Consider the following 27,825-nt stretch of genomic DNA (forward strand, 5'->3'; position numbering starts at 1 on the left):
GTGTATGTATTAGTGTGCATGAAGCTGGTTTCGTTCTAGTGAAAGTAACACACTCTATGTGCCACTTTTTGAACCAGCTCCTCCAATCAACTTCTATGATGTAGTCAATCACGCGCACACAAGTAATTAGTTTATTCTTTTTGATTTATTAAGATGAACTACTTTTTCTTTCTTTTCTTTTCTTTTTTTTTTGTATTATTGTAAATGTTATGACGTATTTCCTTTCTGAAATTAAGTTTTTATCGGAAATACATGTTTTAAAGAGTGAGGAGCGGTGCTATGCTCCCGAAGAAACCGCTTTTATAAAGTTTTGGGCAAGGAAGAATTAGTCGAAGGCAAAGTTTCTTAAGTTTTGCGGGTCAAAACCATTGATTAAAGTGTGGTAGTCTTCCCCATCCATTTCTTTAGCGCCTAGTTCGTTAATCCGGTGTTTACCTTAGAGCTTGATGGACTTTTATCATAGTGATAATGATCTTCCAAACTTTTGCTTATTCAATAAATTTATCATATTTTTGTAGCATCTATTCAGGACTTGAACTAATTTATATTTATACTTGTTTTTTCTTCTTTTTTTTCCAGTGGCTGGTGTTCCTGTTGTCATCTTTAGTAATATGTTATTCAGCAGAACCATCTGGACATACACATGGTCATACCGTCTCGAAACTTACACATCCAGCTGCACAAGCAAAATCACAACAAGAAGAAAGCGATGGTGGATTGGGGATTGTTGCTGCGGTCACACAACGACTAGCTAGGTGGTTATCTTTGGGATCTGATGGCGGTCAAAATTCAAATCAAGCGACCGTCCCACGACAAGAAGATCTAAAAGCTAGCGGTTCTGAACCACGGCAAGCATGGTCTTCTGCGGCGGCTGCTGGACATGGGAAAAGGAAGACCAAGTGTAATCCATGTAATAGTGTGCCTTGGGTACCGGTAGCTAGGGCTGTGGGCTATGTTCAAGATACAGGTACATATTCGTTACAGATACCGACAATTAGTCTAGCTGCGGTCCCAATACAGTATGGACCTCCTGATAATACTTATCTTCCAGTTTTAAGTTCGAGTTATATACCTCCTAAACCAGCGTATGGACCACCAAAGCCAGAATATGGACCACCAAAGCCAGAATATGGACCACCTAAACCAGAATATGGGCCACCGAAGCCAGATTATGGACCACCTAAACCAGAATATGGGCCACCAAAGCCAGAATATGGACCACCTAAACCAGAATATGGGCCACCAAAGCCAGAATATGGACCACCTAAACCAGAATATGGGCCACCAAAGCCAGAATATGGACCACCCAAACCAGAATACGGACTACCTAAACCTGAATATGGACCACCCAAACCAGAGTACGGACCTCCTAAACCTGAATACGGACCACCTAAACCTGAATATGGACTCCCATCACCAGATTTTACCTCTGGTCTTAAGCCGCCTCACCCGGGACAAAATTACAATCCTGGATATATTCCACCGAAACCGATATATGGTGTACCTAAACCTGATTTTAACAGTGCAACACTTGAATATGGCCCACCTAAATCAGAATATGGACCTCCTAAACCAGAATATGGACCACCTAAACCAGAATATGGCCCACCTAAACCAGAATATGGACCACCTAAACCAGAATATGGTCCACCTAAACCAGAATATGGACCACCTAAACCTGAATACGGACCACCTCTTGATCAAGGCGTTTCTTCTTCTGAACAGGGCCCACCTCCGCAGCCACTTAATCTGGAATCTCCCAAACACAATATCAACCAAGAAGAAGGAATAGCCAGCAATGAATACGGACCACCTAACGCAGAAATTGTTCCTCCAAAACCTGAGTATGGACATCCAAAACCAGATACGGGGCCACCTCTTTCACAGCAATATTTACCACCCAAGCCTAATTACAGTGTACCTAGCTCAGAATTTAAGCCACCGAAAGTAGAACAAAATTATGCTAAACAACCATTCAGACCTCCTTCAGTTAACGCAGTGCCGCCGAAACCACAGTATAGTCCAACCAAAGGATTTGTTCCACCGAAACCTGGTTATCTTCCAACAAAACTACAAAGTAGCCAGGCTAAGCCAGGAAACATTCCCGGCAAGTTGCAACAACACGGCCCACCGTGGACGCTAATGAGACCTCCGCGTCCTTATATGTTTATTTCTCAGAAACCTTTGTACATTTCTCCAGCAGCATCACAACTTCGAAATCCCTCAATACCTTCCACATACATAAGTCCTCCACCTCAACCACCAGTAGCAGCACATCAGACTCAACAGCAGAGTGCGTCACACCAATCGCACAGTTACGATCAATATTTGACGCCTCCTCCGCCGCCACCATCGCTGCAGACACATCAACAGCCCATAAAGATTCATCAGCCACTGCCATTCCCAGAGTTAAGCCAAAATCCACTTCCACCATTACATCCGCCAGCTCCTTTTGGTAATAATTTGCAACAGCCTGTTAAAACACATTCAAACGTCATTGTTACCATATCCGAATCAGATCATTCTTGCAATAAATGCCCTCCATCTGGTCCAGATTTGTCTGTACATAAACCAGCAAATCAGCCAGAAGAAGCTAAACATGTTGTTGGAAACTTTGCAAATTTACCTTTAAGCGATTCAGCGCATGAAGCGTCCAGCTCTTCGCAAACTGCTTCCAGTTTGGCTGCTTCTCCAACCTTGAGGCCTTCAACATATTCCACAGCTCCAGCCAGTGGAAACGTACCAAATGTGAGTATCATCAAGAGCATTCCACTGTATGAAATACTCTCGTCAGTTGAATATCCTATGCAGATAATTCAAGCACCAATATTAGATGTTCCGGAACTTCCAAAATATTTTGACGTAGGCTACCATAGTTTTGCACAACATCTTCAGCATAATCGTCAATCTCAGCCAGTGCTTGATAGTGAAAAAGCTGGCTCAGTAAGTAATGCTGCTGTGGCAGTGAATTTGCCGCCAAATAATGAGAAATTTGCTTACACTTCACATAATTCCAGTTATCAAGACCCAGTCAGTACTACATCAACACCAGAATCTTATAACCATAGACATACATACAGCACTGCAAATCACCAGGGTAGCAACTATTTCGAAGCACTATCATCCGGCAATGCCAACCTAGGATGGACCGCAGTTTCTAGTGATTCCATCACTCCTCCTAGGCCTTTCTCCGAGCCAAGCACAACTACAGCTTCACCAAAGAAGACCAAACAAATCCATCAGATAATCGTACCATACACCACTGTTAAGAAGCCGCCACAAGCACGCAAAGTACCATCAGATCCGGTGACGAATGCTCCGGACTTGCAGACGATTTACATAAACAATGGACACTCTTCGCCAGTTAATAATCCTACAAATATAAACTATGCTCTCTCAGCAACAGGATCAGAGAATCTGGAAACACAGGCAGCGCCAAGTGAGGCTTTTATACATTCACTGCCGCCAGATGTTCTGAACAAATTACTGGAAGTTGGAATATTAAACGAGGATCATCGTGCGGGTAATGTCCAACAGATTTTGGCTACAAATATTCGAGCATTATTGGAAGGGGAAGAGGATTCAGTGGACCTAGCAAGGTTGCAGAAAAATATAGACAAATGGACGGTGGAAGGTTTCGGCAAAAGAGATACATTAGGCAGGCAGATTTCAAAGAAAATACCCGAAGAATATTTTACAACTTCTTCACCATTAGAAAATGATCCACAAGAAACGAAAATGCCAAATTATGATCATGAAACGGCGGCCAGCCAGCATTATCACATATCCTACAAGAATACAAATAGCGTCAAAGATGCTGGTGAATTTAATGATACTGATCTAATTGGCGAAACTGACGGATGGTCACTGATTGAAACGAAAGTGAAGAGTACAACGGAAATAGGAAGTAATAACAATAATAATGGTACATCTACGCAAAAACCTTGGGAAAAACTGGAAGTATCCATTTCTCCGCTGACCAATGAGAAAGTCTACGTAGTGACTCCAATTTCCGCTTGGCCATCAGGACCTGCGAATAATGAAACCAAAGCCGACGTTACTACAGAACAGGCTCGCCCAGTTTACATTGGAAATCGTAACGAGTCTTCTACTGATAAAGGTATGGAACTAAACATTTTTTTTTTTTGTTATTGATAATGTTCTTAAGACAGATTAATATCTGAAGTGTATCTGGAATATTTTTTTCTATATCTGTGCGAAAGGGTTTTAAACTCGAAACTCAAAAGGGGCAAACTGACAATTTTAATGACCAATCAGGCCCCACTGGTAACGCTTTCTTATTACAAGTGGTAAAAACTTTGAATACACAGAAAGAACATTTGTAAAGGGACGAGTGAATCTAATGACTCATCTAAAACTTCCATTTATGGAACACGAACTGACTGAGAACCGAGATTACGCGCATCCTTGGAACGGAAAGGCTAATACTGTCAGAATTATATATATTATTTGATTAATATTATTACCAATGTCCTCTGAAATATAAGTATTATTGAAGTGCATAGGGTGGAGATTACCTCCACAGATAGGAGTGTACAATTATAATAATAGTTTATTTGATCATATTTAATGTTACACTTTACTCTTCAAACGTTGTCACATCTAAATTGATCGGTAATCCTAGGGTTATAAATTTAATACGAATAATAACACCGAATCAAATAGTGGAATAAGTAGAATAAAATAAATCTGTAAGTAATAAGCTATTCCTAGTACAGGCACAGTTATTATTCCTATACAGGCACAGTTATTGGGAAGATTATTTCTTCCCAATATTAAACCCATGATTATGGGTAAAAAATAAAACCTCTGTCTCCTTTGAGTAGACCGTGACTTGCTACGCATATCCTAATAAAACGTCTTGAGCCCAGTTTGTCGGTACCAATAAAGATTAGTTTCAAAAGAGAACTTTGTGTTTTTTTTATATAAAGACTGTACCAGAAGCTCAATATGAAGATACAGCTGTTGTTTCGCTGGGCAGGAAGTGAAGTCTTATTTTGGGGGGGCGTAGTTTAAGGGGCTGCACCATCTTCTAAAGACATTGGGCTCCCGAGAAATGGTTCTTTCTAAATTTCGTTTCTTGCCAAAAACAACTTCATTTTTAGTATTACATTAATACCAGTACATTTAATTTTTTTTATTTTAGCTAGGTATTGAATTTATTTTTCTGTTTCCAGGGGCAGTGATTACAGCGCAGCCAATAAAGCAAAAAGAAAACCATGTCAGTGATAATGTACAGAATGTAAGCTATTTGATTTATCATTAGAAAGATAAATTCTTTTATTGATTTTACTTTGCGCAATATTTAAAAATTTAATAGTGGAGATTCAGTACTCTTAACTAAAATCTTCAGCATTGCAGTAAATAATTACAGTATATTATTATAAATTTGAAATTTAGGGACCAATTTAAGAAATCCCTAAGTTTGCGGTCACGAGTTTAAATCAGGGCGCTTTCACCGTACTACGCCTGTATCTGATATCTGTGATATAGTCTCAAATTTTAGTGAATAGCGAGTCAGTATTTAGCGTAGTAAAAAACAAAAGTAAAGTAAAGTAATGCCTGTTTTCATAGGTGGGCTTTACGTCCAATTACCCAAATTAGGTGTCGAGGACGGAGGCGACTAGCATGCATAGTTTACAATTAATTTCTCATATTAATCATTAAATAAAATCCAAGACCTAAGACCGGGAATAGAACCCAGTAGTACCACAATTACGTCATAGCTTTGCGGGTCTTGCCTATAACCGTTCGGTTACTGTGGCGCCTGACTTAGCGTAGTGAATGCTAAGAATTACTCTGCTAGGATGCGGGTGAATATGTTTATCAATATTCCAGTTTCCAAAATTTCTTCCACTTCCTCCTGTTACGCTATCAGACGCAATATTCAGCCCGATGATTATTTGCTTGGCTGAGGAATAATAACTCATCGTGCATTTACTGACGTCTCTGTCCCGTCTATCTAGCCCTTCTTTTTCGCCCACAGTTTATTCAAGGATGGGAAGAATCGCCTTCGCTTCCCTCACCAAAGTTTCGAGTCTATTCGTCACCAACAGGTTCAGTAATTAGCAGCTCGTCGCGTACACTATAGCTCCGCCATTTATCTTTCAGAATCCATCGTTGTGCTTGCTTATTAACATCATGAATAATAAAAGGCTTCGTGACCGTAAATTATTAAACTAAGGATTCAAGATTGGCGAGGAATCGGTCAAATAAAAACAACAACTCGTCTTTTTGCCAACGTTTCAACAAATCGCATACATCTTCTTCAGGGCGCGTGGCTATGCGGGTTGGTTGAGTTACAGAAAACTGTTAACCCGCATAGCCACGCCCTATGAAGAAGACAATATATTTGTCGATACGTTGGCAAAAAGGTTCTCGCCAATCTTGAATCCTTAGCTTATTAACATCCTTGGATCATTTCCGGGGAGAAGGCTATAATTGACAGTTCCTATCGTATTTTCTTTAAAGACTCACTCTACCCATCTGTGTTAGTCAGTCAGAAAACCTAAGCATATTTAGGCCAAAATTCTAGTCCATCGGAAGTACATGTTCCGAAAAAGTGCCTTTAAGCGATGCTGGGCTGCTTTAATTTTTCCAGCAGGCACTTTCCACTTTGGGGCTTCAGCGGACAAGTCCCTTTTTTACCGATCAAAGTCTCCATAGCTATGGCAACAAACTGGGTTGAGATTCAGAGGCCCTGAATCAGGTACAATGTACGTGTACCACTGATTGTAGATATTTAACATCCCTGTTAAGCTCAAGACCAACATAACTTTGCTTTATGCTCATCCATTGAAAATAAAGGCAAGGCTTCTTACTGGTGCAGCTTTATCTAAAATTCCCCTACCTTTTTCCTTTGTTGCATCTTTCCGTTCGCTAATCCAACATTATCTATAACAATTTTATTCATAATATATTGATAATTGTACTTTACTGAACATCTTTTTTTTTTGGTTTTCCATGTTGCAGAACTTAGAACCAGGTGAAATTCAAGCATCGGTACAATATCTAGGTTCAGCCAGTTCACTCAGCAGTTCGAAAGTAGAATTCAGGACGACTCGCTGAAGTAAACATTTGGGGAGGATTCCAATTGTTTCCTGACAACTGTCAAAAACACTGAGGAACAATTTTTTTTAAAAAATTGTTATTGCTCAAACAAGAATTACTTTTCTAGGTGACTAGATATTTGTATTTGCTTTATATCCATTGTTGATATAGTAATTCTAGTTGCCCATTTTTTTTTTTTTTTGTATATTTATTATTTGAATACATTTTGTATTTATTTAAATACCTGATTTTAATGTATTAATTTTATTTATTAAGTAAGTCATTTAAGAAAGGGTGGCCACCGCAACTTCTGACAGTCCTTGGTGTTTATTAAATGTTGTGTGAGATGACGCACAAGGAATGTCACAGAAGTTAAATAAAACTTCGCTAGAATCTTCTTTATTTATTTTTTATTTTTTGAAGATTCTCGCGGACCGAACAATTGTCACCCGTTTATTGAACCAAATATATTCTGAATTTATTGGACAGAGATGTTATCTTACTATCGTACGTTTACAGGAGGTTTTTTTTTAAATGTTAATCTTATTAGTGTAGAAGAGAAGTCATGAACTTAACATTATACACTGCTCCACAAAAAAAGTGGCGCACTTTAAAAATGCGTTATTTTTTTTTCTCTGTAACTTTTTTGTTCTACATTTTATTTTAGTTAGCAAATATAAGAAGTATAAATTTACGGGAGGGCTAAAATAAAATAAAAAAATAATCTTAAAGAAATAAAAACCTTTAATTTAACAAAAAAGTACTTCTCGGCAAAAAATGAATTTGAAAAAAAAAGTATTTCTTCCGATTAAAAAAGGAGAAAAAGAATTTTAGTAACGTGTATTGCTCGCATTACTGCATCCAATCTCCTCGGCATACTCCTTATTAAATTTCTCAGGAAATCTTGTGTCAATTCCTGCCATATCTCCACCAGAGCACCTCGCAACTCTTCTAAGCTCCTGGGAGGATTATTTCTCCATCTTAATCGCCTACCGAGCTCATCCCAAAGATGTTCAATTGGATTTAAATCCGGGCTGCGTGCTGGTCATCTCAGAATACGAATGCCAGTATCGTGGAGATATTGAACAACACAGGCGGCAGTGTGTGGTCGGGCATTATCTTGCATAAAAATAAAATTCTCCCCAATAAATGGTGCACAGGGTTTCTGCAAAATTTCCCTCACATACAAATCTGAATTCAAGATTGCCCTGTTGAACACGTGGAGCTCAATCTTAGCCTCCATAAAAATCCCAGCCCACACCATCACTGAACCACCTCAGAATGGTAGTCTACCAGAAATATTGCACGGAGCGTAGCGCTCTCCAGGCCTTCGGTAAACTCGTCGCCTCCCATCAGGTGCGTAGAGAGCAAAACGGGACTCGTCTGAAAAGAGAACGTTACTGCAATCGTTCTCAGACCAGTTGCGGTGTTCCCTAGCGAACTCTAGACGGGCTCTCCGTTGGTCTACGGTGTACAATGGTCCCTGTGGCTTGCTTCCTAGGGCGTAAATTCATTTCAGCGAGCCTTCTTCGTACAGTTTCGGCACTGACTGAAACTCCACGAACAGTAAGCATTGTTTGAGCTGTTTCAGAAGCAGTTGATGTACGATTTCTCAAGAGTGTGAATTCTAATAAATCGGTCATCAAGTGCTTCTGTGGCTCTTGGTCGACCGGAACCTTGCCTGGAGTGCAGAGGCCTGTCTCCCGGTAACAATGGATGGCTCTACGGACGGTGGTCTCAGGCAACTCTAACGTTCGTGCTGCGTACCGCTGACTCCGTCCATCCTCAACTAATGCAATAATACAGGCCACTTGCTCTGCAGTAATCACCGTTTTCTGAGAATTTGCAATGCTTTCAGCTTGAAAAAAGTCAAAACGCAACTGTAGAGGTCAATAAATTTATTTACTGTTGAGGTAAAGTTCATGTTGTTGTTTACACAAAAAGACCGAAGGGGATTAAACGAGGAATTGCTTCTCTATTTTCAAGAAACTTTGGGCCTTGATTCGATTAATTGTTCTCTGACAGTTTATGAAAACAATTAAAACTGATAATCTTTCCCCAAAATGTGATAAAACAAAAAATAAACGCTTTTTTCAAAGTGCGCCACTTTTTTTGTGGAGCAGTTTATTTTTAAAAGGTAATAGTAATGTTATTAAGGTACCTTCTAAGACTGCTTATCCCAAAGTATGCCTCAATTTAATGTCTTAAAGTTCACATAGCGTCTCTGCCCAAAAAATAGTTGTATAAAAGTCAGATTATTTTATTTTTTTAATAACTAAGGATTAAAATGGATAAAGGCAATTTTGTAATATTTGTGCATTAATTTATTTATTTAAAATAGAATTTTAGTTTTTTGTTTGTTTTCTTTGAACAAAAACATTTTTTTGTGTGTGTTAATTTCATTGTATATACTCTTTAAATAAGAACAAAAAATGTTAATGACTTCAATGCCATAATATAGTTTTTATATATACAATTGATTTAATTTAAAATTCCTTTTTTAAGCCGTACAATGGAAGACGGAAGATATGATCACGTCAAAACGGATGCACCGATGAACAGCTGTTGCTTTAGAAGTTCATCATGGGTAAAAATGGATGTCTGTTTTGAGTCTACAACAAAAAAAAAGGTGACCAAGTTTTCTTGGGTTTAGCTTTATGCCCAAAGAGGTAAACTCTTTTGGATTTTACTTCCTTACTTATTTATAAACTTACAAAAATTACGTCATTTGGTAGTTTTTTATGAAGTCAACTCGTACTTTGTAATCAAACCAATAAATGAATGGTTTTCGTTTCTCTAAATCACATTTTCATCTACATCTCGAACCCCTATTTATTCAGAAGAAAAAGTAACTTATTTTTACATCATAACTTGCTCTTTTTTAAACATCGTCTTTTTTCAATTAAAATATTATCGATTCTCTACTTGCTTACCTCTCACCATATACACTAAAGTAACTTTTCTTCCCAATAAAATATATTTTATTAATAGAACCTCAAGAAAGTTTTTTTTTTGAATGTTTAATTTTATTTTTATTCTTAAGGGAGAATACACAGAACAATGTAGTTCTAAATCCCATGTACTACATCTTGGTAATTAGCACACGTTGGTGGTAATTAAGAAAGTGTACCCTCCATATACTATTTACCTTTCTCTATCGTTACATACACTCTGCACAATATTCACAAGGTTTATGAATTTTCCATGTTTAATTTTAAACAGCTGAGAAGGATATAAAGAAAATCTGGGTAATTTTATTGAAAATGTTCAACAAAATCTTTTTCGTTACGTGTTTTAAGGAATTGGGAGAAAAAAGATTGCTTCTATATTGCTCCAGATCATTTGTGAGCAATGATGGTTGTGAATTGTGATGGTGATTGCATCGACAAAAAAAAAAAACCGTTCCTGTGGGACCTCGTTGCTCGTTCAATCCAGGCGTAGCGTTGCAGTTGCAGTGACTGTGCACTTCATAACCAGATTGCCCTAACAAAACATGAATTTTGTTCGTTGCAATCGAATACTTTACCAACTTCTCGTTTACGAAATATTTTGTTTGTTTGTAGTCTTTTATAGTTTTTAAATATCTGCTGTGGCATCAGAGCTTTGCTTTTAGGCCCCAAAACTGAGTTTTTCCTAAAATATTTTAAATAAAAATTGTAACCATTTAAAATTAAGGTTCAAAAAGGATGTTCTGACAATTTCTCCCGGGAGTTGTCGAAGAAATACTGCGCACTTTGATTACGCCGTCATTTTGAGCTCTAAAATATTGCTGTCCTTTTCCGAAATTTAGTTTTACTATTAAGGACTAGCTTATTCAAGGCATTCTTGTATTGAGAACGAAGTCTCAACGAAAATTTAACTTAAATAAAAAGCCCTCTTACATCACTCACTAAGAAAACTTTGTTCTGAAATACCTAATTGTAAATCTTTTCAAGGCTGTTTGTTGGAAAATGTACAAGGTCTGTAACTTAAGTAATGAGACTGATTTTTTTTAAATTTTTATATTCAAAAAGAATTACAATTCTATATTGTCACCTTCAAAATAACTTCCTTCTGAAGCCACACAGCGCTGGAGACGTTTCTTCCACTCCTCATAACAGTGCGCGAACTCCGATACTGGAATAGCCTTCAACTGGTCGGTTACAGCCGTTTGAATGGTTTCGACTGTCCCAAAATGAGTTCCCCTGGAGGTGATTTTTCAACTTCGGGAAGAGAAAAAAAGTCACAAGGACTCAAGTCGGGCGAATAAGGAGGCTGAGGAACCACAGGAATGTCCCTTTTTCGAAGTTTTTCAAGAACCACAAAGAGTTTCTACCTCAAGGTGAAAAACGGTCAATCAACACTTTTACCGAGAGGTTCTTGAAATAAACTTCGAAAAAGGGTCATTCGTGTGAAGCCAAACATCAAGAACAAATGGGTGTTGCATCACGATAATGCTCCTTGTCACACAGCAGTTTCAATAAACCAGAGTTTTTGGCCAGTAAAGACATTCCTGTGGCTCCTCAGCCCCCTTATTCGCCCGACTTGAGTCCTTGTGACTTTTTTCTCTTGCCGAAGTTGAAAAAATCACCTCAAGGGAACTCATTTTGGGACAGTCGAAAACATTCTAACGACTGAAACCGACCACAGCTGAAGGCTATTCCAGTATCGGAATTCGAGCACTGCTATGAGGAGTGGAAGAAACGTCTCCAGCGCTGTGTGGCTTCAGAAGGAAGTTATTTTGAAGGTGACAATATAGAGTTGTAATACTTTTTGAATAAAAAAAAATCAGTCTCATTACTTAATTTACAGACCTCGTACAAGCTACTTCCAGAAGAAAGTTACCTGATTTTCTGTTCTAAAACTTGAAAATGTTATTTACATTCTCTGCTAAATTAAAATTGTGTAGGGAGTTCCCCCAACCAGTGAGGCATCTCAAACATTTCTTTTTATGACCGTGATACAGGTAAGTCCTCCTAATATATTCGAAGGAGTTTGTAAGAAGACATTTTATACACTATTTAAGCACTAGTCCTCAATGGAAAATAGACAAATGAATTTGTAGGAGAAATAAAGTTATATTGAAGCTGTACACTAGTGTACTGTAGATTATTGTATTTTATTTAGTTTGAATAAAGATTTTGTCATGAATATTTTCCTTATACAATAAGAAGAGAGAAAATGTAATAAAAAGAAACTGTGTAAGTTATGTTTTCATAAAATATTAAAAGAAGGAAAGGAAGAACAAGGTAGGTGGCAAGAAAACTCTCCCATTGTCGCTCTGTTGTGGACAAGTTCTAGCTTCATTATTATCACCAACATTGCAGTTTGGAATACCATACATTACAATGAAACAACAACAAAGGAAAGCCTAAGTCAATTCCTACAGTTTCGCTTTTAACAACATATTTAATCCCTTTTAGTAGTACTCGAAAGGTTATTTTAAAAAAAAAATGGACCCACCTCCTTAATCACAATAAGTACCATAAATAACATTTTCCATGAAAAATATATCAAATTAAAGTTACACATCTAAATATGTAAAATTAGAACATCAAATATAAACGAAATAGCTCATCGAGGGCAGCAAAATGAAATTTATAGCCTTACTGATAAAGATAACCGCCGCTTCACATGTTACCTTCATATTTTATAATTGTCCTACGGATAAAATGACGTAATGTGGATAACTTAGTGCTCTTCTGTTCTGTTAGAATAATGAATTTTAAGCAGGATTTTATTCAGGAAGATACCATAGAGCCATTCTGAATGATGGACGATTATTCTCACTCACTAAATTGGCATAATTACCTAGATTACATGCAGGTAGTATTTGTTTCTGAAACCGTAATGAAGTGGTTGAGTGCATACACATATCCCAACATTTTGCAGTATTACCGATTCATAAGGATAAAAAAAAAAAGGAAGTTCTTAGCAGAATGAGTTTAAATAATGGCAGGTAAGTTTTGGTTGTTTATAACTTATTGTGTTTAAATAACACATCAGAATGTTAATTGACTCTTAAGCATTTACGTAAATTTAGGTTATTTTCTCCAATTTCAAGATATAACTATGAAAATCGGTTCCACATAAAGCGACAAAATTCTTACAAAAGCATAAGTTGGAAGCAAATGCTAACTAACTTGTACTTTTGCCGAAGTAAAAATTTACTGTTACTTTAGGCGAACAAAAGAGAAGATTCTTTACTTATTTGTTACGAGATTTAAAATTGAGTGAATTGTGGCGTAATTATTCCGAGTGTCGAGTAAAGCCTATTAAACTGTTTTTTTTAAATTAAATAACATGGAGTGTTTCGAGTTAGATAATACAAAAATTTAAAATAATTGATCTGAACTTTCTCAATTTGGAGTCATATGCATTTGCTGCCAATACAGAAGTTCAACGAGTGACCAAAGAATCTAGTATTTTGATGTTGATTAATCATGAGTTAAATTTAATAAGTCGCTGAAGAGAATTATCACCATATCGAGCAGTTTCATCGTTTTGAACAAATAAATAACTGTTTCGATGTTAAGATTAATATCTAATTTATTAAATAATTATATTTATCCAAGACCAGGGCCTGAGAAGTTCCATTCTATGTATTTAAATTAAGTTCAATCGTAAATAATTTAAATACATTCATGTACATAGCTGTGTTTTAAGACATTGTTCAACCTATTAGTATATAATTATAAATGCAGGAAATGAGTATATTATTTTTAAACAATCGCCGAGTATATATTTAATTGTTCACTATCGCCTAAGCTTTCATAGACGAAGCTATTTGCCAAGGTTTGTACATTTTAAAATTTCTTTTAAGGGGTGGTAGACGTTTTTACAGAGTTAAGAGGTGCATATTTTCTTTTTGAAGAAAATAAAATTAGAAATGCTACTAAAAGATATTTATTTATTTTTTGTTTCCATGCATGTGTCCGTGTTATTTTTTCAATGCAATAGTGTCCGTTTTTTTTTTTTGTAGTTAGTGCTAGATTATAGAAAATAGTGTGATTTCGTTCATGTAATTATCGGTAAGTTTTTGTTTTTGACTTTCCTTCGTTCTGAACAAAATATCATTAAGGTAAGCCCTTTTCTCTGGTTGGTCGCTGAGCTTAACCCACCGCGAATGGGGCCCAGGCAATGACGAAAGAATTTGCCACCTGCCGTCTGAAGATTAAGGGATTACGATTGATTTTTCATATCAGGAAGAGACATTTCATTAAAGGTTTCTCTAACCAAACAGGCAAATCAAGTCGGAGCTAAAAGTTTTGAATCATTGACAATTCACTCTCCAGTACTTCGACCAGCTTTGTTCATGCTTCTTCTCAATGTCCTTTAGACACTATAAACATTGCGAAAGAGTTAGGATGTCCTTTATTAGTTTAAAAGTTTATCACTAACCGTCCTAAGGTCCAAAAAAAAAAAAAAAAAAATCTCAAATCGTGTTTGTCTCACATCCTACAGGCTGATCAGGGTCTTCAACTGTTACTTGCGGTTTCTCCAACTCTTAAAACATATTATACCTTTTCGCTGTAAACACAACAACCTGAGCATTCTTTTCTCGTGCTGGGAAAATATAAAAAGCTTGGTTTAGAAAATGTTTTCGAGATATAATGATTATTATTATGGAAACTATCAGTTAAAAAATAAAAGTTTTTATACAACAATGTAAAAACAAGTTCTCTGCAAAAGTTGAATTGAAGTTTAAAGACAATTACTCATGAACTGGAAATAGTTAATGCAGAAGTTATTCAACCTCTTTTGGGAATAATAAAGGTCACCTTTCTTGCACCCCGACTGTATGCTGAATGTAAATCATTTGATTACAATTTTTTAAGGACAGAACAAAAGCAAATAATTTGTTTTAATTAGACTAAAATGTAAATGATCAATTTCCATTTGAATATTTTTTTTTTTGTCAAATTTTAAGTGCAATTTTATCACTTTAAAGGAGATTAAAACCATTTTCAGTCTTCAAAAAAAAATTGGTTTTCTTTAAGAGGAAGGTTGTTCTAAAGTTTAAATTGGTGCTCCACGTTTTGGGTTTCCTGTTGGTGTCTTCAGAGTTTCCGGGAATTTATAATTGAATCTGTCTCTTTTATTTATTTTTTCCTGTCTCTCTCTCTCTCGTTTGTTCACTTGAAAAAAAAACTGTTACAATTTTCCAGAAGCTCCTGGTAATTTTTGTACTTCAAAAAAAAAAAATTATTATCCTTAAGTTGTAATTTCAAGCCGAAAGAAAATAATTCGAAATTTTTCCAACAGGCTGTCCAAAGGTTCCAGACACATTTTTCTTTCTTTTTTTTTTTGAGGCTGGCTGGCATTTTAGTGAGGTGATGGTAACAGTGAAAGAACTTTGAATGTAACTTCAGGATTAGAATAATCACGAGTAAGTATTTTAAATTAGATAATCATTTAGTTTCAGTGGAAAATCTATAAAATAAAGACACGCACAAAAGACTTAAAAGACTACTGAGCTATAATCCTTTCGACCAGTCTCTCGTCACTACTATCATTCATGACGGTCCACCTGAAACGGACTGAATCGCCAACGATTTCCTTGAGATCTGATGATCATCGTCATCAATCGACATTCTGTAGAGAGTGCTATCGTTGGATAGTTTTTTTCTCCTTTCTGCTCATCACGCACCATTTACATCATATTTATTACTTCAAATTGTATACTACAGAACAGAGGTTATAAATTACTTAATAAATTTGAAACAGTTAGAGCTGCTTTCGAGAAAAATTACACACAAAAACATTTTTTAAACTATAAACATTGATTGATCTGAAGTGATTCTTTGCAGTTGGCTTAATTTGTCCAAAAGCTTAATACCAGATTTCATGAACCGAATTCATTTTAATTGCAAATATAATAATCTTTTATTCAATCTGAAATTTACATGCTAAAAAATAAATAGACTCATCAATTTTTCATTTTTTTCTCACAAAATCACCTTATCAAGTGCCTGTAGTTTCTATAAATTGCATAAGCTGCATAATTTCCATATTTGTATTTCTTGTAATGTTAAGGTTGTGTTTTGGTCTATGATAATTTGCATTTAAAATGCAGTCGGATAGAATTTATTTTTTTTTTTTTGTACATCATAACTTTATAGGTGAATAATTATGCAAATGGTGGTTATAAAATCATAATGATTACTTTTTTTATTGTGATGCCTGTACTTTTATTATAAAAGGAAATGTGCTGAAATCATTGGGTTTAGTTAGTGTTTAGCCGAGTTTACTTGTGCTTATTAGAAGTAAATCAGTAAAGAATACTTTCTGAAAAAGTTGTTAAGCTAAAGTACACAGGTATTTGTTATATTTAGGTTACCTACTTACTAGGGGATCAGGGGAGATTTTTTTTTTGGCTTCGCTCCTGGTGGATAGAACTACCAGAACAACCGAGAACGATAGTCCTATTCAGGTACAGTGGAGTCTCGGTTATCCGTCATGACCGGGACCGGACACGTGACGGATAGTCGAATAGACGGATAATGGAAAAAAAAACCAGGAAAATTTCCAGATTCTTTTGTTTAACGTGCATAAAACTTTGTATTAACTGGTATACATATTTTATACGCTTAAGCCTTAAAGGTCTGCTATCTTTCATTATTCAATTCATTCTATTGTGTATTAAAATTAATGAATACAATGTCACTGAGGACAGTGACGGTTAATTGGAATAGACGGATAAAAGGGTGACGGATAACCGAGACTCCACTGTACAAATAAAAGAATACCTTTGATCAGATACCGTGTCTCAGATTTTTGGCGTGGATGGTGGGGGGTTTCCCTGCAACGGGAAAACTTCACATGCATCGCATGGGCCTGGCAGATGATAGCCTTTGCAGGTTCTGTCAGAAAGAGGAGGAGGAGACGGCCACTGCACGGTGTTGTGTCAGTGCGAGGGGCATGTCTGGGGCTAAGGATGTTACTCCTTGGGGGTGGAAAAACCCAGGTCTGGAGGGTGAGCTTTAGAGTAAGGGGAGCCACAATAGATCCAAAGGGTAATAAAATTTCAGAATACGAAAAAAAAAAAAATTGGCAGGTCGAAAGTGCCCATTTAACTGAAAAGATTTTTAGCAGTAGATGATTGAAATTACAATTTTTATTACAAATTGATCCCACGCGGAGGTCCCTTGGTTCGAATCCAGCTGCTGACCCTTAGATTTTCTCTTCCGAGGAGCTTCTTACAGCTCACTGTCCGGTGATGATGGACAGTGTTTTCTGTAATGGGAGAACACTGCCCGGAGGCCGGCAGGGCGCACTGAAAAAAGCTCCGGGCGCCAATAACCTTAGATGTTGACGCGCCTTAAATCATTAAAAAAAAAAAAATAATAATGGCTACAGTCTTATTGAACATTTAAATGCTATTAAATTCAGCTGAATGACTCATGTACTTCTTATACATTTGTAAACATTAAAATTAGGTTCATTTGTAAATAATGAATAAGTAAATGAATTAAAAAATTTATTTTGAATGATAAAATAATGGAATTTCTTTATGTTCAAACAACAAATGTTGTTTGTAAATTCTTTTATGTTAATTAAGGAAATTTTATTCTGTTGTTACAAAGCATAAAACTTTTTACAATGTTATTACGCTTGAGATTGATTATTTCATTGTAGAATGTCTTCACAGATTTATTGAAGCTGTAATCTTACAGCTGAAGCGTGAACGACTTCCATAACGGTGACCCATTGAAAGATTATGAAATGAAAAAATGTAACATTAACAAACACTTATTTATTTATTTATTTTTGAAAATAATGAAAAAATAACAACTTTCTTGGCTGCTCTCAAATGCAGACCCTTTCTACAGCAGTATCCCTTACCTTATTTAAGGTTTCGAGACTTAAAAGTGCTTTTTTTTTCCGCATCAACTATTCTCCATAAGTACTTAAATTTTTTAAGTTATTATTTATGAAAACACATACTTTTTCGATAGCCGTCATAAGAAAAAAAGAAGTCTGGGGTCATCAAATCAATTGAACTTAGGTCAAAACGTATCCAGCATTTTTTTTTGACCTTATTCAATCACTGAAAATTGCTTGTAAGAGGTCCATCGTAGTCCTGGCAGTGTACGGTTTAGTTCCCTCATTTTGGAACCATAACTCCTCATTATCTTCGATTGCTGGCGTAAAATATTTTCAAAGAAATTGTAACAGTTAATTGTTAACTGATTTCATCTGAAACGCTGTTGAAATCTGCAGTCGAAGAACTTAATTTGTTGATTGAAGTACTCGTTTAGATTAAAAACGGGCCTAATCATTTACTATCAAATAACTCTCGAAAGTTGTTAATTCTTAATAGGTGCTGAAAACGAATGGCGCTGATGAGTATCTTGGGATAGTAAAGTTTGAATCTCTGTATAAGCACTTTTGAAATCAGTTTTACAATCTTCTATAGTAACGTTCTGGCGATGCCTATTTGAACATTTTGAGAAACGCGTAGAGAACGGATCGAGCCTAGTACACTCTTCTTCAACCGCTGTATCAGCAAGTACGCTTGGGATCTCATTGACTGCTCCAGTTCTCCCATGACCGGGACCGGAATTTGGTGATTAGGTTCCGAATGGAGTTCCCTAACATTAGTTTTTTGTCTCCTTGCTGAACAACAACCGTGCCCAGTTTAGTCTCCAAAGGATCCTCTACACTCTACATGTTGCAAAAAAATAAATAACTAAAAAATATGGAAAATAAACAAATTTGGACTTTTTTAAATACCTTCCAGTCTTTCAATGGTCACATATAATTTCAAATATTGTGCTTAAATTAAGTGATATAAGTTTTAAAAGTTGTTTTCTTTCGAAAGGGCTTTGTCTATTTCAAAATCAAAATCAACAAAGACTTCCTGCTGAAAAATTAAAAAAAAAATGACCAAGACTATCGGAGAATGGTTGGCAGGTAAAGATATTTTTGTGACCGGTTGTACTGGATTCATTGGAAAAGGATTAGTTGAAAAATTATTAAGGGCTACCGATGTGAATAAAATTTATGTATTAATCAGAAGAAAACTAAATTTATCAGCAAAACAAAGATTTCAACAGCTTACACAACATATGGTGAGTAGAGAGATATTTGTACTATTCAATGATTCAATTTAAAAGTTATCTCCTTAAATTGTTCACCTGGAACTTTATGTCCGAAGATGTACGAAAGACTAAGAAGAGAAAGACCTGATGCTTTCAACAAAGTTGTAGTCGTTGAAGGAAATGCAGCTGATAAAGGCCTAGGAATTTCAGACGAAGATAAGCAGGTTAGAAGCTGCTTTTATTTAATTATGAATTATAAAATAATAATAAATTATTAAACAATTAATATATGTATACTCTTTTCCTACAACTCTAGGAGTTAATTAATAACGTTTCCATTATATTCCACGCTGCAGCCTGTGTAAGATTTGATGATCCTTTGTCCAACGCAATCTTATTGAACGTGCGAGGCACAAGAGATCTTTTGGAAATAGTGAAATCAATGAAGAAACTAGAGGTAAATGTTGACGATTTTCTATTTTGCTTTAATTTTTCTCTTTTTTTGAATTGATTGAAACTAAAATTTTAAAATTTAGCCTTATGACGATCCCTAGCTCAATCACATTCACGTTTATTAAACATTTTTAGAGTATGTCCTAGATGTATAATAAAATGTCAGTGCACCTACAAAAAAAAAATAACATAAAATATAAATAATAATCTTCATCTTAAAAGTCTTGTTTAACTTAATTACAAAAAAAATATATCATTTAATGAACAATATTGTGACAATTTAATTTAAGCAAAAAAATTAAAAAGCGCGCCATGTTTGTAAGCTATTAGTTTATAACCTGAATGTTACAGTTCTAGCTGAAACATAACCTCCAATGTTGTAGCCCTTAAGTTCATTTTGTTTGGTTAAATTTTTTGTAAGATTTAGATTTATATTAAAATTACGGGATTTATTTTATGGTTACTTAGTGTATTAAGAGATAGAAATAAAATTAATTTAATGTATTCAATTCGATAACCGACCTTCAAACTTTTAAAAACTCTTAGCGTCATTATTGACAACTACGTGGATAAACTTTAAATTTTCATATCAGAACAGTAATAACGAATTCTAGTAAAACTTGAGGACTCATTAAATGACATATGTACATATATGCGTTATAACTGATACTTTAAAAAAAAGAAAAAAAGTTGATTCTATTAAGATAAGAGTTTAGAGCGTATACGTTTTTTTTTTTGCCTATCGCCACCTTTTTGAAGAAATAAATCCCTACAACTTTATCTTGAACGTGCAACCAAGAAAGACGAAGATACTACGTTTTATTTTAGTAGGTACGTAACATGAATTACCTAAAAAATTATGTTAGATATACCTTGGAACATGTAATAACTAAATTATTTGAAAAAATTAACATTTAATTAAAAAAAAATTGAAAAATATCATTAAAAAGCGGTTTGTTGGAAGTTTGAACATTATGTAGTAATATTCATTCTTCGAATATTTACTCTTGTTCGCATTAATCAGCTTTTGAATGTACTAAATTCATTCTCCACTATGTAAGTTGAGGGAAATGGAAAGCATTCAAATACTAGCAATGAATATTATATCATGTTTTTCTATCTTTCATAACATGGGAACTTGAAAAGTTTTGAATTCTCTTGGTCCTAAATTTTGGTTTTTACGAAATGATTGATTCAGTTTGAGATATTTTTTGACAATCAATAGATAACAGTGAAAAGCACAAACTACTTAATTCTGTTGAAGAATGAAAACGCTTTTGATTTGTGACGGCTTTATGGACGTACTGTTCAGATGTTCAGGCGGTATTTGCGACCAACTACATACGAGTTATTTAAATTAAATCGGCTTTGCTCAGAGTCTCCCTTTAACCGCTTATTGGTAGTGATGTTTTTATTTCGTTTCCTTATTATTAAAATAAGTAAGTTCTTTTTATCCTAGTGTTTTCAGTATGTATCCACTACATTTTGTAATTGCAACTTGAATCTGAGTAAAATTGAGGAAAAAGTTTATATACAAGATTATGATTGGAGTGCTTTAATTGCAGCAGCTGAAAAAGATGATATTTTAATAAATATATTAGAGAAAAAGTAAGTTATTTATAATAAATTTATGTTTTTATATTTTTAAAAAGCACCATAAATTCCCTTAGTTAGTGCCCATAACTTTTTAACAATCCTGTTTCTTCCAATTCTCTGCACTTGGCCGGGCCAGGGCCAGTTCACACTTTTTCCATTCATTTCAGGCGTTTCTTATTTACTAAGCTCCACTCTCTTGTTTTGGGTCCAAACCATATTTTCAAAAACATTTTTTTTTAAAACTCGAAGCATTCATTTTTGGTTTTTGTATTTATTTATAAATTGATTGTAAGATTTGTTGCCAAAATCATCTGTGTAATTTGTTCTGCGGGTTAAATAATAATCTACACTCGATTATTAACAAAGAGCACAATTTATTTGTCCTATTACACTACGTTACACATACGTACATATTAAAATATAACCTCCCCTCTTCAATCTCGCTCCTCCAGCCCGCGCACAGTCGCTACCCCTGACAATCTGAATCAATGCTTTTATTAGCATATTAATATAAATATATATATTAATTTCTTTTAATTATTTTTGTAACCTAGTTGTATCGATCTTTATTCCAGGATATTGGCTAAGCATCCCAATACCTACACTTTATGTAAATCTTTAGCTGAAATGGTTATCAATGATTATAAAGAGAATTTACCTATAGTAATTTACCGTCCTTCTGTAGGTAAGTCTGTTTATTTTATTTTATAAAAAAAACATTATCAACATCATTTAAAAAACAAAATAAACTGCGTGCCCTAAGGTTTATTTTGACGTTTAAAAGAACGTCTTTAGTTCGCTTCTCATTGATTACCCTCATTTCTAATTCAATGTCCTATAAATTTTAAAAAATATAGCTTTCGACAGTCCAAATCATAAAAGGCTTGGATTACTGGACAGTAAAGATTCATAAGTCAAAAGTTTTATTAAAAGAAAAAAAAAAGATGCGTCAAAAATTTATTTATAGTTACTTTAATAAATACAATTTTTAAATTCAAAATCGTAAGTTAGTAATACCTAGTAAATATTTGGAATTTTAGACAATCCTGCAATGTAACCTAAGAGAAACCTTCTCCTAACACATACTGGTCTAACTTTATAATAACATCGTGTTGCAGTGATATTATCTCAAGAGATAGTAATGAATATTTATCTTAAAATCCTCATAATCCAATCAGTTGTAGAAAACTAATAGATAACTTACTTAATGTGCAAATTTAATTGTAAAAACTCATCAACAAGAAGAGTTCACACTTCGATCAGTTAAGAAAAATGACGTAAGTTCAGTAAATATCAATATAAAAAACAAATTAGTTGTAAAAAATTAAAGTAAAATATATCTTTATCAATTTTAATTCATTTTATTTTTTAATTTTTACGTCTATTAAGCTTCAGATTGTGCTATATTCTAAATTCATTGAACTACCTAATAACCTTCAGTGCGGTAAGCCTTTTCGTTTTAAGTTTTACAGTTTATGTTCTAAATTGTTGAAACAACTGCGGAATAAAGTTAATGTTGCACACTTGAGGGAAGTGTTTTCACTTCCTCTTCTAATTGCCGCCTCGTTACGAACCATGTGAATGAAAACTCGGAACTTCCCAGATTCGTGTAATAGATAACTGTTTTCCTTATGAAGGGTAACAACTTCTTACCTCTTTGGTCTGATTTATTATTTTAACTAGAATTTGATTAAATAAATCAAATTAAAATAACACTAAATAATTTTAATATCTGGGCTTACGCCTGACCATATCATTGTTTATTTTTTTTTATTTATTAATTTTCTCTTTTTCCGGAAAACTGTTGGTGCTGCTGTACAGTGGTTGGAAGTGTAAAAGAACCAGAACCAGGATGGTTAGATAATTATAATGGACCAGTCGGCGTCACTCTGGGCGTATCTTCAGGCGTGTTGAGGGTATTCCGAGGCAATCCGAACGCTTATCTGGACTATGTCTGCGTGGATTATGTTTTTAATGGAATGATCGTCACAGCATGGCTTACCAGTAAAATGTGAGCAATAATTGAATGTAATTTATTTATTAATTATTGTTTTCCCACTGTTGTAAGAAGAATTTAAAAGCTTTTCAATTTATTTATACAGAATCTTTTAATGAAAATACTAGATATTATTATTTTTTGTTTTCCCATTTAACTACCAAATGGGCCAGTTGTATGAGTTGTTCAAATCATCTTAACTGGTGACTTGAACAGCACGCTTCAAAAGTTAGATCTTATACATTATGTGACTGATTACTGTCTTCCTCGACATTTCTTCTATGCTTGTCATAAATCTCCTTACAATGAACAAGAAAATAAGTAAAATAAAAGTAATAGTTTCAAAAAATTGCAGAGTTTCAATTTTTCTCTGTTCATAGACAATAAAGTTCTATTAAAATCGATCAATCCGAAGTCAATCGATCATCGATTTTAGCGTAAACTCAACATTGCTCTTACAAATTTCCTTAAAACTTTGTTTAGTTATAGCACATGCGTAGTTTATATCTTATATTTTGACTAAGACAATTTTAGAAAGAGAAAAATCAAGTGAGCTTTCACACCACATTTTTTCTTCCTTCTGTACTTCCCACTTTGTGAATTCTTTTCTAAAATTATATTTTTTTTGGAAATTGTTGCAGGACCACTAAAGAGCTGAGTGTATACAACTGTGCGTACGGTGATCTTGCAGCAGTTACCTTCGCAGAGGTAGTAGAAAATGGTGTACTAGTAAACCACGAGCTGCCACTCAACAATGACATCTGGTATCCATTTCTAATTGTTTGTGACAATACCTACTACTATCACTTTCTGTTTTACATTTTACAATTTCTACCTGGACTGTTGATCGATCTGATGTTGTTGGTGCTACGTAAGGAACCATTGTAAGTATTCATGTTTCGTTTTGTTTGTGTTCGATAAATAATAGGGGTTATAATCAGTTATTTGGGGTTAATATGAACGTACATATTGGATTGGAAAGGATATTTTTAGATTGTATATAGAAAACGTAGTTTTCATTTTGGTATTGTATCACTTCGGACTGTTGCTATTATTTCTTTCCCAAATATTAACTCTTCCCTCTTATGAAAAGAATATTTTCCATTGTAATTAAACTAAACTATCCCCTCCATATTGCACTTGGCACATTTCTGTATATCTCCCATTCGGCTAATATATGTACGATTCAATATTTAAATTTATGAGGTTGTCCACCTAACAAAAGTATAATTCTCATTAACTTTATTCATTCATTTTTAGTTTTTTATTAATTTAAGGCGCGTCAACAACTTGAGATTATTGGCGTTTGGAGTTTTTTTTTAAAGTGCACTGCCGGCCTCTGGACAATGTTCTTTCATTGCAGACAACATTGTTGCATCTCTGAATAGCGAGCTGCAAGGAACATCTGAACCCGGGATTACCGCGAGGGAATCCAGTGCGCTAAACACTTAGTTAATCCTATCTCTGATATAAATTATTATTTCCGGATAAGTATGATTACTTTCTAGAGTTAGATCTCCATATAATGGTTAAATTATAGAATTTTCAGCCTTTTCTAATAATTTGTTTCCTAATTCTTTGTTGTTTTATTTTTATGATTTTTTGCCAAGCTTTCAACCTAGATCATCTTCAGGGATGAGGAACATACTTTGTAGAAACTGATTATAATCTACATTCATTTGATATAAAAACCCCAGTTTCATGCATTTAGTGTAATTTAGATTCTTCATAATTGTTTTTAAATTTAAACCAACATTTTGCTATTTGATACCATTGATTAAATAACAATTTATATTGCTCTTCAAGACTTTTTTGATGTAATTAAAATGTAAATGTATTGTAAAATAATACTACGTTTAAATTTAGTTTCATAATATAAAATTTATTCGGGAGAGGTAAAAGGAAAACAAAATAATTTTTTAATTAAGTAAAACTTTATCTTTCACTTTTTAAGTCCTCATAGTTGAGCAGACTAACTTAGTAGCTAAGTAAGCTTTAATTCTGCGTGATTAACTTATTATCTTTTTAAGTTCCATATACAAGCCTCAGCATCTTTCTTCCAAAAATCTTTAATCTATATTCTGTTTATCATACAAATCTACATGATGACCAAGCCATGATAATAACCTTTCCTGCTTTATGGTTTTCTTCTGCAGATTAACTAAACTAAACGTGAAGATCTACAACGCGGGAGCGGCTCTGCACTATTTCTCTTCCCGGATCATCACATTCGACAACACTAAGTACAAAGCTGTATTTGATAAGGTGCCACCAGAAGAGAAGGAGATATACTATATGTATCCAAAAAAGGAAGAGATCTCTAGCTTGGAGTTTATGTTGTTGTTTCAAAAAGGGCTTAAGAAATATTTATTGAATGAAAAAGAAGCAGATTTGGAGAAATTTAGAGCAAAACATTGGAGGTAAGTGTTTTCCAAGATTTTCGTGTATTTTCTTCCAATCATTCATTTTTTATATATTTATTTTGGGGCATTTCAGTACTGATATCTCCGTTAATAATTTTTACATCAAATATTTGATATTGTCACTTACTGTGCGTTGTAAGAAAAAGTACAAACGATGTTATTCTTTGTTGGTTTACTTTGTATTTATTCATTTGAAATTGGGGTAACTCTTATTTTTTGCCAGACACTGTGTACACAGAATCTATCAGTGAACGTTTCTATGATTCCTATAGTTTTAATTGATTTATTTTTTTGAAAAAACATTTAATTCATGATGAAGAACGTTTGCTCACAATGTTGTGTGTGTCAAGAACATAAATAATATCTTTTTTTTTAGTTCAGATTTAAGAGATACTTGCTTTTTAAACCGTAACTTTCAAATAATTTCAATTGTAATAAAAATTTTCACTGTTTTTAAATAATAATGATAAAAATTACTAAAACTACAGAACTGGGCACACATAAAAACCAATGAGAGGTTGGTAATTTTGTACAGTATCAATGATGAGTTCCTCAATTTTAATTTGAAAACAAACTTTTTACTTTTGTCTTACAAATTAAAGCGATCATATAAACTTTTGTCTGTATAATTTTGGAAATGCCCGTTCTGAGATGCTGTTTTCAATCCAAAAAAAAACCTGATGTGATCAAACTGGACGACATTATTTTACTAGAATTTTGAAGAAAATTCGAAACCGTCCAGAACAAATAGATTCTCATCATGTGTAAAGCATTTTTCAGTCAATATACATCTTTTTTTCATTAAATTATAACTTATGTAAAGACTGATATAAGCTATACTATTCAATTTGTCATTTATAAAAGAGTTTATAATTGTTTTTATTCCTTTTCCCAGATTGTACTATATTGATCGAGCTACGAAACTGTTCCTGCTGATTGGGGTATTTTGGTTCTGCATGAATTCAGTATTAAGTTTGATAAACGTTATATTGTAAGTTCTTTTTATTTTTATTTTTATTTGTTTTGTGCATAATACATAAATATTTCGATCAACATTAAATGTTACAATAATAAATTTTATTATTGTATTGTTAAAAGATATTAAAAATAGAAAATCAATGTAATATTAAAATATTTTCAATATTCTTCCTTTTATATTAAGATTCTGTTTATGTTTATTAAGCTTTGTATGTGTTTATACATACAAAATACAAGTTAAATATATTTCTTAATTTTGTTTTTTTATTATTCCCAAATTATTTTCTTTGTTAAAACAGTTAAATCATCAAAAATATCAAGCCTTTAATTATAATTAAATAAAACTACTTTAAAAGAAAAATAGTTCAAAAAAGTACCATCAGATAACAGCACTTACTGGGAAAAGAAAATATAAGTAGTTCTAAAAAGCGCCATCAGAGGGCAACACTTGAGGCAAAAAGCAAAAAATATAGTTTCTTACAGCGCCACCAGGTAGCAGCACTAACTGGACCTCTATATATAGTTGTGTAACAAACCTTCAGTACGATCCAAGACTTCAAGGGGAGAGGATCAACTGATGTCAGTCTCTCCAGTAGTTCCAATAAGCGCCACCAGAGTGCAGCACTAACTGGATCTCTATATATAGATATGTAACAGCAGATTATCTTCAGTAAGATCTAAGACTTCATGGGGAGAGGACACACTGTCTTCGGACTCTCTTTCTCAGAATATATCTGACTCGACTTAACTTAAAATATCTTAAATGTATCTGTCCAAATATGTCTATCATATTTAAAAACATAAATGTTGGTTAAAGTAAGTTATAAATTAATGTAAGAGTGTGGTAATAAGAACCTCTAAAAATGTCTAACCAGTCCATAAAGTAGAACAAATGTTGGTTAAGAAGATTTTAAATTGATGCAAAAGTTTTTAAAGAATTAATAAAAATAATAAATATATTTATTTAAATAAAAATGAATTAAAGTATGGCTCTTCCGTTATGAGTTACAAAATATTGGAAGGTTAAAGTCTATAATAACAAATTTCAATAAAAATCATGATAACATTCGCCCCACCCCCCACACCCTGCGATTAACTTACCTATATAGAAGCAATGTCAATATGGCCTCTATGGAAGGAACATTCATTTATTGCTTTTTTCTCAGCAAATAAAATTTATTTCAGATGAATTTTGGATAAATCTCTTAAAAAAGACATAATACCATCTAATTATAATTTTTTCTAATTAAAAAAGTGATTAGTTTACTGGAGTAATTAAAAAAAC

General features: G+C 34.0%; 2 protein-coding genes across 3 annotated transcripts in view; both read left to right on the forward strand.

The window, feature by feature from the left end:
* Window positions 1-9,872, forward strand: part of LOC141461463 (uncharacterized) — a 43,250-nt gene extending 33,378 nt beyond the window's left edge. Inside the window, exons 2-5 of the mRNA XM_074142601.1 lie at window positions 580-4,120; window positions 5,199-5,263; window positions 6,994-7,198; window positions 9,577-9,872. Coding sequence (XP_073998702.1) covers window positions 580-4,120; window positions 5,199-5,263; window positions 6,994-7,089 — 3,702 coding nt within the window. The 3' untranslated portion in view covers window positions 7,090-7,198; window positions 9,577-9,872. The remainder of the gene's footprint in view (window positions 1-579; window positions 4,121-5,198; window positions 5,264-6,993; window positions 7,199-9,576) is intronic.
* A 2,832-nt stretch (window positions 9,873-12,704) lies between these two features.
* LOC141461464 (fatty acyl-CoA reductase 1-like) lies at window positions 12,705-26,794 on the forward strand. Of its 2 annotated transcripts, XM_074142602.1 has the most exons (11): window positions 12,705-13,009; window positions 15,316-15,439; window positions 18,875-19,124; window positions 19,211-19,318; window positions 19,411-19,551; window positions 21,007-21,155; window positions 21,719-21,828; window positions 22,965-23,154; window positions 23,781-24,023; window positions 25,296-25,559; window positions 26,458-26,794. In XM_074142602.1, the coding sequence occupies exons 3-11, from the start codon at window positions 18,936-18,938 to the stop codon at window positions 26,555-26,557; spliced, it is 1,494 nt and encodes a 497-aa protein (XP_073998703.1). In that variant the 5' UTR covers window positions 12,705-13,009; window positions 15,316-15,439; window positions 18,875-18,935; the 3' UTR covers window positions 26,558-26,794. The 2 variants fall into 2 exon arrangements, with proteins under 2 accessions (XP_073998703.1, XP_073998704.1); XM_074142603.1 differs by lacking the exons at window positions 12,705-13,009; window positions 15,316-15,439 and adding an exon at window positions 16,282-16,368.
* Window positions 26,795-27,825: the final 1,031 nt, after the last annotated feature.

The sequence above is a fragment of the Rhodnius prolixus genome, unplaced genomic scaffold, assembly GCF_049639745.1.
Source record: "Rhodnius prolixus isolate KJV_2025 unplaced genomic scaffold, Rpr scaffold_6, whole genome shotgun sequence".
Taxonomy (NCBI): domain Eukaryota; kingdom Metazoa; phylum Arthropoda; class Insecta; order Hemiptera; family Reduviidae; genus Rhodnius; species Rhodnius prolixus.